Source organism: Aulonocara stuartgranti, assembly GCF_965226115.1.
Source record: "Aulonocara stuartgranti genome assembly, chromosome: 15".
NCBI classification, from domain to species: domain Eukaryota; kingdom Metazoa; phylum Chordata; class Actinopteri; order Cichliformes; family Cichlidae; genus Aulonocara; species Aulonocara stuartgranti.
The window spans coordinates 27,451,914-27,467,042 of NC_138951.1; the positions used below are offsets into that span (position 1 = coordinate 27,451,914).

The 15,129-nt window shown below is 38.4% G+C and overlaps 1 protein-coding gene across 2 annotated transcripts in view; it reads left to right on the plus strand.

Annotated features, from left to right (window-relative positions):
- Positions 1–10,257, plus strand: part of LOC309689429 (tumor necrosis factor alpha-induced protein 2-like) — a 68,359-nt gene extending 58,102 nt beyond the window's left edge. For both annotated transcript variants that reach the window (XM_082505826.1, XM_082505827.1), the window contains exon 13: positions 6,315–10,257. In XM_082505826.1, the coding sequence (XP_082361952.1) occupies positions 6,315–6,498 (184 nt within the window). In that variant the 3' untranslated portion in view covers positions 6,499–10,257. The remainder of the gene's footprint in view (positions 1–6,314) is intronic.
- The last annotated feature ends 4,872 nt before the right edge of the window (positions 10,258–15,129 follow it).

Below are 15,129 nucleotides of genomic sequence, written 5' to 3' on the forward strand. Positions count from 1 at the left end.
AAACATTTCTAAACTCAGACTACTGGTGTCAAAGGCAGAACTTGAGATGATTATTCAAGCGTTTATTTTTTCTCATTTGGATTATTGTAATGGTCTTTTTACTTGTATCAACAAATCAGCTTTTGCTTGACTTCAGACTGTACAGAGTGCTGCGGCAAGACTTTTAACTGGCACTAACAAGAGGTCACATATTCCAGTTTTGGATTCTCTTCATTGGTTGCAGGGTTTTAATAGTTTTGCAATTTTCATTAGTTTTTATTTTTATTTAGTTTTGACTTCAGATTTTCAATTTTATATCAGTTTTATTAGTTTTTACCAATTGTTTGCTAGTTTAGTTTTTATTTTTTTGAAAATCCTTAGTTTCAGTTTAGTTTTGATTAGTTTCAGTTATAGTTTTAGTTGTGTTTGCAATAATTAAGTGTAACAAAATCCCAGTTTCATCATATCAGTCATTCTCTTCTGCTTATCCTTGGGTATGTTGCTATTCCAGCTACCATACCCTGCACCCTTGACAGGTCGCCTGTCTGTCGCAGGGCTAACACGCAGAGACAGACAACTCACATTTCCACCTATGGGTTCTTTAAATAAATAAATAAATACATAAATAAATAAATAAAGGCAGATGAACAACCATTGATACCAGACAACTTTAAATTTTATATATTGGCCCCAATGAGACTACTAACTCTTGCTGCACTGGGTGTTCGTAATTTTGGTTCAAGTGAATTGATAAACTTTTTGAAGACAATTGACTCGCACAGTTACGTAGATATCCCAGTCCTGTTGTCTCGGGATGCATCACGCTGCCTTGCCTGGGGTTAGCTTCTGTTTTCTGGGGATGAGGGTTGAGTGTGCTCCCTTACCTTCTCAAGGTAAGCTAGGTTAGCCTTCTTGTGTGAGCTTTTCAAGTGCACTTTAAGGTTTGTGGGATTTTTTTCCCTTCTAAAGGGATTTTTTTTCCCTTTAGAAATGTCCCTCATAATTTGTCTCTTTCCACTACACCCATCAAACACAGTCATATTCAAAGTAATCCCAAATTGGACTCCGGCGCTTTCTCCCGACTTTTCCTGACATGAGTCTTTGCGTGGACGGCACAGCAACACAGACGACTCGACTAACGTACTTGCCACCTGCTGGCATAATGAGACGGCAAGAAAAAAAATCTGGAAACTAAACTTCATTTTCACCCTTGACTATTGTATGACACACATACATCAACAAAAACTAAACACATTTTTGCTATAAATTCAGTTAATTTTAGTTAGTTTTGTGAACACTCATTACAGTTTTAGTTAGTTTTCCTTTTTTTGTTTTTATTTTTATTTCCGTTAACGAAAATGTTTTTTCACTTCTACTTTTCGTTATTTCGTTAGTTTTCATTAACGATAATAACCTTGATTGGTATGGAACGCCAGGACTGCCATAATGAATTAATTAAATACACCATTAAATAATTAATTAAATGTGTCAATAATTAATTAAAATTGGAATTAATTGATTAAATAAATAGTTTTGACACATGTAATTAATTAATTATTGACACATTTAATTAATTATTTATGTATTTCACATTTTAATTAATTATTGACACATTTAATTAATTATTTAATGATATATTTATTTATTTCATTTTGGCAGTCCTGGCGCCTGGCTCTCATCATGAAATAATTTTATCTGTCAGCCTCACCCATTGAACTCAGGGGGCGGGGTTAACGCTGCCCATGCAGCTTCTCTAACATTTGACTGGTTGGCGTCCAAAGTAAGTCAAAACAGGTCGATCCTAGATAATCGATTGCTTGTGTAGACTTGGGGCAGCCAGGTATCCCAGAATGCAGATCAAATCACAGGCAGCAATGGTGGTGGTGTAGTTTTTCTGTCACCAGCTACACTTTTAACAGTGATTTAGCCGCGAATGTCGCGCCGTATGTCTGGTCAGGTTGTCAACATAGAACATGTTTGCAAAAGTGCTCAGATGTTTTCAGAGATTTCACTAGCTCTGCTAACAATTAGCATGCAGAGTGCACCGAGGGGGTTACGTTAACCGGTTTGTTTACATATTCCACTCTCCGTGTTCCACATGTTGCATTCGCAGATTCTCATTTTCACCGAACGATCGTCTCTTTCCGCCTGGTCTTGTGTCTCTGTGCTTCTGTAACATAAAGAACGAGCTGACATTTTTCTCACGAAACCAGCGATCAGCTCAACAGACCCTCAGTTTACCTGCATGCATCCTCCTCCTCATCTGTCAGCTGTTTAACACCTGCTGCTAATTCAAGAAACACGCCTACGTTACCTGGTAATAGTCACAGTTTAACTGGGCAGCCGGTGCTCGATATAAAGCAATGTCAGCGCATTTTTCTGCACAAGATAAGTAAATATAGTGTTTTCCCTGAGCGCAGAGCTGCTGGAGCTTGTTTCCTTACAGAGCACTTTATAGGCGAACCAGCTTCATCAGCGGCTGATGTCCAATCACCGGCACACAGCTTTGAAACCTCAGCTGAGTTTTAGCTCTCAGTGGTTAAATGCTGGACTTCATTCACTCAGGTTCTGTCTGTCGGGTCACGTTTACTTCGCTGTTTTATTTACAACTGAGCAAATCGGTTTGGCTGAGGTTAAAGTTACGTTTCATAACTGCATAGTTTCACAGACATTTAATGGTTCACTGGCACATGTATTAGACTGAACTATCATCTAAATATCATCTGTTTTTTAATAGTTATTCAACTGTATTCTAAGCACCAGCTGTCTGTTAGAATGTGATTTTTTTTCTCTCTCTGTTGGCAGAGGTATAAAAATGCGCAGGAAAATCTGACGTGCATGGCAAACTTCACCGACGATATTTAGGGAGGAATAAACACACATCAAACATAAATGAACCATTTGCCTGTCTCCATAATTGAGAGCATTTTCTCTTCTTATGTCAACACTCTCTCTCTCTCTCTCTTTTTTTTTTTTTTTTTTTTTTGCTTTTTTGGTCATGTTATGTTTACCTGTCAAAGGCTTGTTACAAACTATGAAACACATCGTGCAGACTTCTGGATGTTAGAAGAAAACTAATACTGCTCATGAAGGAGACTAAAGGCAGGAAGGTGTCCTTTAAAACTAAACATGTTAATAGGACCTCCCTATTTATATCATAGTCTATGATATAGCACGTGTATTTCAGTAATAGCCTGCTGATTTCAGTGTAGTGGTGAACAGTCGCACAGCTCACGTAGGCGTTATCTGTGATTCTCCTTAACTATAATTTATCCAAGTTAACTTCAGTTAACCATTCAGACAGTTCTTTTGCAATAAAAAACATAAACACCCATGCTGCCGGTAGGTTTCCTCAGTGCCAGCTGTTAACATTATAGCTGCTTATGCAGTAACCATGGTAACCACGGACTCTGAGCGGCTGGATCGACGGAGGTCAGACAACAATTTTACATGTATGATCTTAAAACAGGACACAGCCACTATACGTGCTGGCCTCATATCAAATGTGAAGGCAGACTGAGTCTATGTTTGACGTTGTTTATATCTAATCTTCCTTTTCAAACATTTAAACAGCAGCGAGTCTGCAGCTGAGGGAATACAAACTCAAATTGTCGGAACAGGTTTGCTCTGTATAACTGTTATTCTAATCTTCTGCTGAGTATCTTACACTTTTCTTTATGCTGTATATTTTCACGTCTCTGGAATAGTTGGAAGTTAGATAGTCAGCTGGGAAACTTTGTGTTAACTCATGGAGCTGAGGATATCGTGGATATGCTGACCTCGCTGCGTGGTGTACAGAGCGAGGTCAGCATGATTAATATTCACAATAAAAATATTAGCCGAACATCATGAAGTCTGTATGTGTTTCATAGTGTCGAACAACCTTTGTACAGTTAAAGCCAGCAGTTACTACATGACGGAAACACCAACGTTATCTCTTTTATGCGTTTATACACAGGTCACGCTGATTACTGAACAAAAACCCAAAGATCAGATGTTAAACAGGTTTATTTGCTCTCTCTCCTCCTTAAACATGTTTTTAATGTTAGTTATAATTCAGAATTGGCGACTGAAACACGTAGGACACATAAGAACATCAGGAAATAAAACACCGATAAATATAACCTCAGTAAAAGAAGTCAGCGGGGGTTACTACAGCTGTGTACCGGGGCCTGCGCTTTGTCGGTGGGATTGCTTGCGAGGCGAGTGGGTCTATCCCACGCTTTGCTGTGAGACTGGGCAGACATCTCCGAAATCATCGAAGCACTTTTGCAAAGAGGCTGTATCTTGACAAACCGACCAGACACATGAAGATTAAACCACTACATTCTCGGCTAAAAAAATATTAAAACGGTATTTGGTAACACACAAACAGGGTTTTTCAAAGTTCAGTTCTGTTAGCTTCCAAATGCCGGTTGTTGTGTGCTAGAAACAATGGCCACCAGGCCAAAGCAATGGTTTTGACTCGATCAGCATTGACCCCGCCCCCTGAGTTTGATGGGTGAGGCTGACAGATAAAATTATTTCGTGATGAGAGCCAGGCGCCAGGACTGCCAAAATGAAATAAATAAATATATCATTAAATAATTAATTAAATGTGTCAATAATTAATTAAAATGTGAAATACATAAATAATTAATTAAATGTGTCAATAATTAATTAATTAAATGTGTCAATAATTAATTAAAATGTGAAATACATAAATAATTAATTAAATGTGTCAATAATTAATTAATTACATGTGTCATAACTATTTATTTAATTAATTAATTCCAATTTTTATTAATTATTGACACATTTAATTAATTATTTAATGGTGTATTTAATTAATTCATTATGGCAGTCCTGGCGTTCCATAGATTGGTTGACAGTAAATTTTAGGTTTCATTTTAAAATTTTAGAGCTCAAAACGGTGAAGCTCCCCAGTATATCTCTGACCTGTTGAAACCTCGTGCTTGTTCCTGAGCACTTAGATCTTCTGGTCAGAAGATACTATTGCTCCCATGTACTAGATTGAAAACACGTGGGGATCGGACACAGACACCAGGGCTGTGGAATTCTCTTCCGTTGTCATTATGCTACATAGACTCCGTTGACTCTTTTAAAAAGCAGCTGAAGACATTTTTCTACAAACAAGCTATTAATTACTTTTTTCCATTGTTTTGTATTATTTTTGTATTTTTATTATTTTATTTTTATTTGTGATTTTATTGTGAAGCACTGTGCTTTTTATCTATGAAAGTTGCTATATATAAATAAATTTTACTTACATACTTTTAGTTACCTCGTTTATTATAGTTTGTTATTGTTTGTTGTCATTCTAGCGTTCGTTATCTTCCCTTATCAATTGTTGTTGTTCTAGTTATCATGTTCGTTATCTTTGTTATCGTTCATTATCAATCGTTATCGCTTGTTATAGTTTGTTATCGTTCTAATTGTCATGTTCGTTATCTTTGTCATCTTTGTTATCGTTCGTTATCAATCATTTTCTTTCATTATCATTCTTTTAAAATGTAGCTGAAGACATTTTTCTACAAACAAGCTATTAATTACTTTTTTCCCTTGTTTTATATTATTTTATTTATATTTGTGGTTTTATTGTGAAGCACTGTGATTTTTATCTATGAAAAGTGCCGTATAAATAAATTTTACTTTCTCACTTCTAGTTATCGCAATAACAAACAAAAACGCGTTCGTCCGTTATTGTTTGTTATTATTCTAGTTATCGTGTTTCATTATCATTTGTTACTGTTCTACTTGCGTGTTTGTTATAGTTCGTTATCGTTCTAGTTGTTGTGTTCGTTATGTCTCGTTAGTGTTCGTTATCTTTGTTATCATTCTTTATCCTTCGAATTATTGTGTTTGTTGTCTTTATTATCGTTCGTTATCATTCATTTTCTTTCGTTATCGTTTGTCATTGTTTGTTATAGTTCTAGTTATTGCGTTTGTTATCGTTCTAGTTATGTGTTCGTTATCTTTCGTTAGTGTTTCTTATGTTTGTTATCATTGTTATCATTCTGGTTATTGCTTTCATTATCATTCATTATCATTCGCTATCTTTGTTATTGTTCATTATTGTTCATTTTCTTTCTTTCATTATCATTCGTCATCATTTGGTATTGTTCGGTATCATTTATTTTCTTTCATTGTTGTTCGTTATTATTTGTTATCATTCATTTTTTTTCATTATTGTTGATTATCATTCATTATTGTTCTAGTTATCATGTTCGTTATCATTCGTTATCACCTGTTATCGTGTCTGGCATGACTCTAACCCTAACAATGCCTCTCACAGCTGACTGCTGTAACCCTGTGTGTCTGTGTCTCTTTCTTAGCGGCGCGCATGTCTCGGCTCTCCTGTCTCTTAAAATTGGGCTCTCAGCTGCTGACACTCGCTCTATCAGACGCAGTGTGGAGGAGAATCGCCACGGTGACGTCTCCACCAATTACAGTCCTCCGTTCTTCTCCAAGGTCAAAGTCAAATGGATTGACAACAAGATGAATCAGATGGGACTGTAGGTATAACAACATGATGTTAGTAGTTCAGGATGTGAGCAGTGTTTCCTGTATGCTAGCCTTCTATTTCATCCTAATGCAAACAAGTATTTTGTTGTGAAAGGTGCTGCTGGAGCCCATGATGAAGGACAGAGCAGCAAACACAGTGGCTATGTCCAAATTCAGGGGCAGCATGTTTCGAAGGACCCAACCTAACCAGTCCATGTAGGGTGGGTCCTTCGAAAGCTCATCTCACACTTCTGTTTGATATTTATTCAGCTGTGTGTAAACTATAACTTTAATCTCAGCCAAACCAATTTACTCAAGAACAAATAAAACACTGAAAAAAACCCCCAATAACATTCTAATTTATCTATTTGACTATTTGAAGACCGCGGGGGTCTGAAAACGATTTGCCGGGAGTCCGGTGCTCTCTCCGGCTCTAGTGAGCCTTAACCTCCCAGTCAGCTATCGAGTTGGTGGGTAACAGACGTCTCCGAAAACATCGGAGCACTTTTGCAAATATGTGATGTCTTGATAAATTGAACATGTATTTGAAGTTTACACAGGTACATTCTCACCCGAAAATATCTTAAAAAGGATACCCAACCCATCCTTCAAATCTGGGGAAAAGGAGGATGCATTTGTTGCCGCATTTGGACAGCCTTCGTCACGTCACTGTGACGTAATTGCCTACAAATGCGGCATTCGAAGCAAATGCAGAGAGAGAACCCACGCAAACACGGGGAGAACATGCAAACTCCACACAGAAAGACCCCGGCCTGATGGTGGAATTGAACTCAGGACCTTCTTGCTGTGCGGCAACAGTGCTAACCACCGTGCCACCGTGCTGGGCATTCGAAGCATGCTGCCCCTTAATTTGAACACACCATATATCGTTACAAATTCTCGAGAGCTGTGCAGCAGGGCTCTGCTTTCTTCTGATTGTCTGGTTTCTGGAAGCCTGCAGAGGAGAAGACAGAAATCTGTGAGTGGACTCTAATGTCCAACAGGTAATAATAATAATAACAATAATACATTTTATTTGAAAGTGCCTTTCAGAACACTCAAGGACACTGTACAAGGTAGAATAATAAAAGAAACATAAAAGCAAACAGTTTACACAATCATAAAAGCATAAGACATAAAACAAATTTAAAATAGCAGAGTGGAGAGGTTATGTGGGATAAGCTATTTTGAACAAGTGAGTTTTGAGTTGGGACTTAAAGAGAGAGAAGGAAGAGATAGTTCTTAAATCAGGAGATAGTGAATTCCAGAGTCGAGGAGTAGAGCAGCTGAAAGGGTGATAATACGGGCAGCAGAATTCTGGACGCGTTGGAGCTTGTGGATGGATTTTTGAGTAAGACCAAAAAGAAGTGAAATACAATAATCAATCCGAGAAGTAACAAGGCTATGGACAAGAATGGCAGTGGCATGTGGGGTGAGAAAAGGACGGAGACGATTAATGTTGCGCAATCGAAAATATGCAGATCGACTAACATTATTAATGTGTGAATTGAAAGATAGAGTAATGTCGAGGATGACACCCAAGCTTTTCACAGAGGAAGAAACAAAGACCGGCGAGTTATTGATAGTAACAGAGAAACTGTTGGTTCTGGATAATGTTGATTTAGTGCCTACCAAGAGAAGCTCGGATTTATTATTATCGAGTTTGAGAAAATTAGAAGAGAACCATGAATTTAGTCCGGCTAAACAAATGGTGAGGGAGGATGGGGGAAGAGCAGAATCAGGTTTAGTGGACAGATAAAGCTGGGTGTCATCGGCATAACAGTGAAACTGAATATTGTATTTACAAAAAATGTGTCAGAGCGGTAGAAAGTAGATAATGAAAAGAAGGGGCCCCAGGATAGATCCCTGGGGCACACCAGTGGTCGGAGGAAATGGCTGAGAAGAAAAGCAGTTGAATAAACTGAGTGCGATCAGTCAGGTACGATTTAAACCAGGCTAGTGGAGTATGGGAGAGACTGATGGAGGCTAGCCTACTGAGAAGAATGGAGTGAGAAATAGTGTCGAAAGCAGCGCTCAGATCGAGGAGAATAAGGATGGAAAGTAAACCGGAGTCAGCTGCTATAAGAAGATCATTGGTTATTTTAAGTGTTGTTTCAGTGCTATGGGAGGAGCAAAAACCAGACTGAAACTGTTCATACAGATTATTATTAGTTAAATGTGAGTGGAGTTGTGTGGGAACTATTTTTTCAAGAATTTTTGAAAGGAACGGTAGATTGGAAATAGGCCGAAAATTCTCAAAATTACTGGGATCTAGACCAATTTTTTTTTTCAATATTGGGGTGATGGCAGCAATTTTGAGGGAAGCAGGAACAGTTCCAGTGGTAAGTGAAGAATAGATTATGGCAGATATTAGGGGAAGCAAAGAAGGTAGACATGCCTTAACCAAAACTGTAGGAATGGGATCTAGGTGACAAGTAGAACGTTTTGACTTACAGATGAGATCTGAGATATCAGTAACCGAGTGGAGCTGGAAAGCAGAAAAACAGTGTGATGGGAGAGGTATTACAAAGGAAGAGCTAAATGGAACATCGGAAACCAGGTCATGGTGTATTTTGTGAATGGTGTGCTCACCTGCCACATAAAGAAGAGCAGGAATGATTTCCTGAAGCATCGGCACTAAATGCGTCTGAGGAGGCGTTATGTTTGTCCCACACACAGACACAGGCAGAAATTCACAGACACATAAACAGAGACACACACACACACGCACACACACACACACACACAAAGTCATTTTCATATCCTAGTGAGGACATCTAATTGACATAATGCTTTCCCTATAGCCGCTTACTCTAACCATGAAAAGTGAATGTCTAAACCTAGCCATAACCTAACTGTAACCCTGATACTAAAACCACAAACATGCCTTTAAAAACACAGGTATAGTGTTCGCCTGAAAATATCTTAAAAGTTTATTTTGTGACCCAGAAAGATTAATAAGACTAATTTTACAACTTAGTAGTGGCCACCATTGCCGCAAACTGGAGTTTGGCTGGGCCGCGCTATGAATTCTGGGATATGGTGGGCCACGAAGGACACACACGACCCATCCTTCAAATTTGGGGAAAGGAGGATGCATTTGTCGGCTGCATTCGGAGGAGTCTACGAATTTGGACAGCCTTTGGCGCATCGCTTGTGACATAATCATGTACATGACATATGTAGGATCAGAAACATTCCAAAAATCAGCCAATCAGAAGAAGAAATGCTCTTCTGCAGTCTGATGTCCTCTGGGCCTCGTTCACATGGCCTAGCTCCTCTTCCTCTGACCGGCTTCCAGCAGTGATGTTTGTCAGTGACACTGTTCAGAGCTTTGTTACTTTAATCACCTGAACGCAGCGAGCTCGAGCTGATGTTTGACGAGCTCGAATATGAAGCTGCTAGAAATCTGTGCAGAAACTGGTCGACATCTTCATCTCCTTCATGTTCACCACCGCCTGCTCTGCACCACACTGCCACACAGCTTGTTTGCAAGATGTTGATATACTGACTTATGACATACTGAGGATGTTATTAACAGTAACAGAAATATGTTAATATTAATAGTAATATATGAGAAATTATAGTATTTCAGAGGAGACAGAGACAGTACTGATGTATTCTGGTCTAAAGACTTCCTGTATTTGAGTATTTAATGATCCTTTTTCCTGAAGTGTTCATGTACTCCCTTCCTCTTAAACGTCCTCTATGACTTAATTTACAGAAACTACATTTCCTGCATCCATTTCAAAATAAAACCATTCTTATGTTTCAGTAGTAGAGATGCTTTGTTTCTCTTATTGTGAAACATTCTTTGGGACACAATTTTTGGGGTTTAGGAATCATTGAGCAGGAGAACATATGTTTAGCTGGTAACGTTTACTGGTTTAAACATGAGAGCAGAGAAATCTGCTGGGTCTGACCGGGAGAGAGGAAGATGACACTCAGACAAATTTTATTCATTCAGTCCAGTATTTAATCATGTTTAATAATACTCCAGTAAAAGTGGAAGTACTGGCTCTGAAATGTATTCAAAATATGAAAGTAAAAGTATCTTCTTGGAGGACGTTTCTACCAGCTGTTTTATCCAAATCTAACTGAACTCTGCGCTATATTAATGTAATAAAATAATAATAGTAGATGGAAATACAAATCTTATTTCAGTCTAAATTTTAATTATAATATTTAATTTTAATAAATGAACTCAACTTGAATCTGTTAAGTAGAACACGAGCAGAGAAAAAGGAAAATAAAAAATAATTCTATTTTCTGTTGCCTCCATTGTAGAAGGGTGACTTTAGCTCTAAACAGTAAAATGTGCACAGTCAGGGGTTACAGTGTGATCGTTGCCCCCTTGGTGTGACAGGTGCCTGGGAGGGGTGCGATCCTAGATCCCGCAGCTGTGTATTGAAATAAAGAGGCACAGATCATGAACTTGTTTACGATTCAACTGCAGGATTTATTCTGCTCATCAAAAGGGGAACAAATCATTAATCGCCTCTCATAAGAACCAGCAATTCTTTGTAACGTGTGGCATAACAGCTGTCAGCGCATTTGCAAAAGTACAGGAATAACCTTGGCGAGTATACATTAACCATCATAAATATAGACAACATTGGCTCGCAGTGACCAGGTTGCCCCAGCCTTGGTTCCGGTTACACATACATATCACTGCATCAAGAAATACAATGTACTGTAACTCACAGCCCATGAATAGCAAATAACCATTCATATACAGCACATGAGCAGCTATGCAAGCATTAATTACAGCCTTTGCATCCTGTCTTACTTCAACAAGACATATAGAGAACACACAACTGACAACGTGCCTTAGCATCGCTACGGTACTTGAAGCTCACTTCCCCCGCTAGCCAGTCCATTAGCCTAGCACGGTCACGTTCACATCACGATCTCATTCAAAACACAATACTTCAACAGTACTTAACTTATAATGGTATACTTTCATTCATGAGTTCACAAAAGTCTTATTGCTTCTACTGTGTTACCTATTAGTCATTTTGAGGACTAGTAACCCACCTGTGTATTGAAATAAAGAGGCACAGATCATGAACTTGTTTACGATTAAACTGCAGGATTTATTCTGCAGATTTGCCTCCCAGGGGGGTTTACGCTCCTCCTGGCCGCTATGCGCCACCTACTGGTATTTTTTAAGTAATGCCATGGAAGATGTAAAGTGTAAGTAGAAAATACTGAATCAACACTGAACGATATACAAAGACCAAAATATAACTGGGGTGTTCCCTTTTTTCCTTGTATGAAGACATAAACTGAACTAACATCCCCATAAGTCTGTTTATCTCTTAACTTTTTAACTATTAGTGTAATCCAGATTTACCAGCCACACATTTCAACTTAAACACATATGGTAACCTTTTACAGGTTCAGCAGGTGGGGGGGGAGGGGGGGGGGGGGTTGTAATGTCTGGTGTGAGGGAAATAATCATAACTAACAGTAATTTCTATTGACAGCTTCACTAGATTTTCTTAATGTACAGGCTGTGATCAGCTGACCTGCTGCTCTTTGTGGATGTACACAACTTAAGTTAGCAGATGTTCCCTGAGTTGTCCTGGCTGATTTCATCCTCTACACTGGCAGTACACTGTTTGTTCTGTCTTTATATTAGACACTATACAACCATCATCAGCTAAAATTCATATGAATCTCTGCTACACTTGATGTAAGCTAACTGTGACCATGAAACCACAGCAACTGTGCACCAGTCACCAGAGGTGGGACCAAGTCATTGTTTTGCAAGTCTCGAGTAAGTCTCAAGTCTTTATCCTCAAGTCTCAAGTCAAGTCTCAAGTAATGTCAGGCAAGTCAGAGTCGAGTCTCAAGTCACTGGTGTAAAAGTCCAAGTAAAGTCACAAGTCTGAAATTTTGAATTTCAAGTCCTTTCGAGTCATTAAAAAAAACGAAAAAAAGCATGTTGCAGTTATGCTAAATGTAAATATTAGACCATGTAATTTTTAAATCTGTGTTTTTCCTCAACACATGACAAAATAGTGAACTTAGAAAATATACACAAATTGTGAAATTGCACCTCTTTAGAATGCAGCTCAATTAAACCTAGCTCCAAGAATAATTTTCACCGACGGTTCTAAGATAAGCTGCATGTTATTCTTGGATGCGGTTGTAGGACCAGCTTTAAAATCGCATGATAAAAATATCATACATATAAAAAAAAAAACTGCATCACCAACGTAGCCTGGACAACATTTGCTAGTTAGATGAAGTCAGCTATCTCATTGTAGCATATTTATATGCATATTTATAATTATACGGTTCTTGGAGTGAGTGCATACACTCGTGAAGTTTAGTAACTTACGGTCACTGCAACAAGCCCAGGTACAGTTTACCGACGGATGGGTACAGGACCTTGAAATGCACCGTGTAGAAAGTAAAGACCATCGTACGAACAAAGGTAAGTTTACCAGTCTCACAAATCGTCGTCATAAATACACATTCCTTAACCGTTTATTAATAGGACCTTTGAGCTCAACGATAATTAATTAGTAGTGGAAATAATTTCTGGTAGCATCACAGAAATGTAGCAGTGACAATAATACTGTATGCTGTAATCGCACTGGACAATTAGTGATACAAAACAACTGTTTTACCCTGTGAATAAAAGTATATGTTTTTGTCAGTGTACCATAATAACAGAAGCGAAACGCAATATTGTGTCAGGACAATTCACTATTTATGCACAATAAACAAAGGAGCATAGCGCGACAATTTCTGTTCAGCGCCAGACTTGCTTGTAACCTATATCACCAATTATGTTATGAAAATGACTCATTAACTACAACAGCAGACTGACCTTCGTGTAAATGCTTGGAGCAGACTAACCTGTGAGCTGGAGTGTTCTGGGACGTTATATTTGATCTTTGAATGGCTGCAATCCAGGCCATCCGTCGCCTCTTTGTTACTTCGGAAACATGGCTCGAACAATTTCTCTTCAACGACGTAATCCGATAACAACCGATCTCTTTACCCGTCGGCTTCCCGTGGCTGTCATGTGACCGGCTATTGCAGTTAATAATACAACAGCTTCTTGACATTTTTGTGTTTCTTTTTATCGCTGTGTGACTGATTTCAATTGAAAGCCTGCGTGCGCTAGTAACTCTTGTCACGAGTTCCCAGAATCATTTGCGGTTCTACCCGTGAATGACGTCACATTTTCAATCTCTATATAATATGCATGTTAAATTTTATATTTGGGGTGAAATATCAAGTCTTTTCAAGTAAACCGGTTCAAGTCCAATTCAAGTCCCAGGTCATTGGTGTAAAAGTCCAAGTCAAGTCACAAGTCTTACAACATTTTTTCAAGTCAAGTCTAAAGTCATAAAATTAATGACTCGAGTCTGACTCGAGTCCAAGTCATGTGACTCGAGTCCACACCTCTGCCAGTCACACACTGTTCTTTACTGTAAATCTTTCACAGTGCAGCAAACTAACCTGTTTATCCTGCAATAACCTGCAGAGGATTTTCATGCAGCCTTTAAATAACATAGTTAGTCTTCCTCACTTTGTTTAGCAGCAGGTTTTACACTATAAAAAAACATAATGTCACATGTACAGATTTTAAAACATGAGGAATTACATTTGAGCTTTAAATGAGCAGTCCTTCCCTTTAAATCTAAGCTCTCTTCTTCATCTCCTGTCCTGTCTTTCTTATTTTTTCCATCTCTGAGTGAAGTTACCTCTTTCTATGGGTAGAACTTTGTGCCATCAGAAACTGAATTAAATAAGTTAAATTCGAATTTGAATTAGGGGAGACCGGGGATAGTTGTAACGTGGGTCAGTTGTAACACTTCCAATTTCTCCAATCAGGGCTAAGTTTCAAATGATGTGACTCATCCTGTGCATGCCCAATTCAGTTCTGCTATCACACGTGAAAAATCAGCACATTTTGTCAAACACAGACAATTTAACATGAAAAAAAGTAATTTGTATGCCAAAAAGTAAGTTTTTCTACTTTATTTCAATTTGTGATAGCATTATCTGCTTTGCAGTTAAACTCATCAAACTTAAATTATGTTATTTGTATGTCTATGGGGATATATTCTGTGTAAGTCTTTAGTGCTAATGTTTTAGCCGTTGGCTGTAATGTTAGCTAGTTCATGGCTATAGGAGTCTGGGTCAGTTGTAACAGCAACAGTCTGGGTTAGTTGTAACAATAATGCAGATGTTACAACTTGCCACACTATTACTTTAACTTATATTAAACAAGTTGGGGCAACGACATCAGCAGAGAGAGGTTCACTGGTCGCATTTGTATATGCGGTTAATGCCATTGGCAACACAATTCCTCCACTGTTTGTGTTCCCACACATACCGGTACATTATGCAGACCTCTGTGTCAGAGATGGACCAGTAGGAAGTACTGGTAGTGGAAATAAATCAGGATGGGTGCAAGAAACAGATTCCCTCATCTTTCTGAAGCACTTTGCAAACCACACCAAGGTAAGCCATGATAAAAAGTAATGGAATTGCGATGCTGGTGAACGACTACATTTTTTCAGCTTCATTGTTATGTTCAAAATTGGTGCAAGAGTTGTAGGTTATAATGCCCACTGAGCCAATGAGGCCAAACTCAAGGAAGACCAACCAAAATTAATG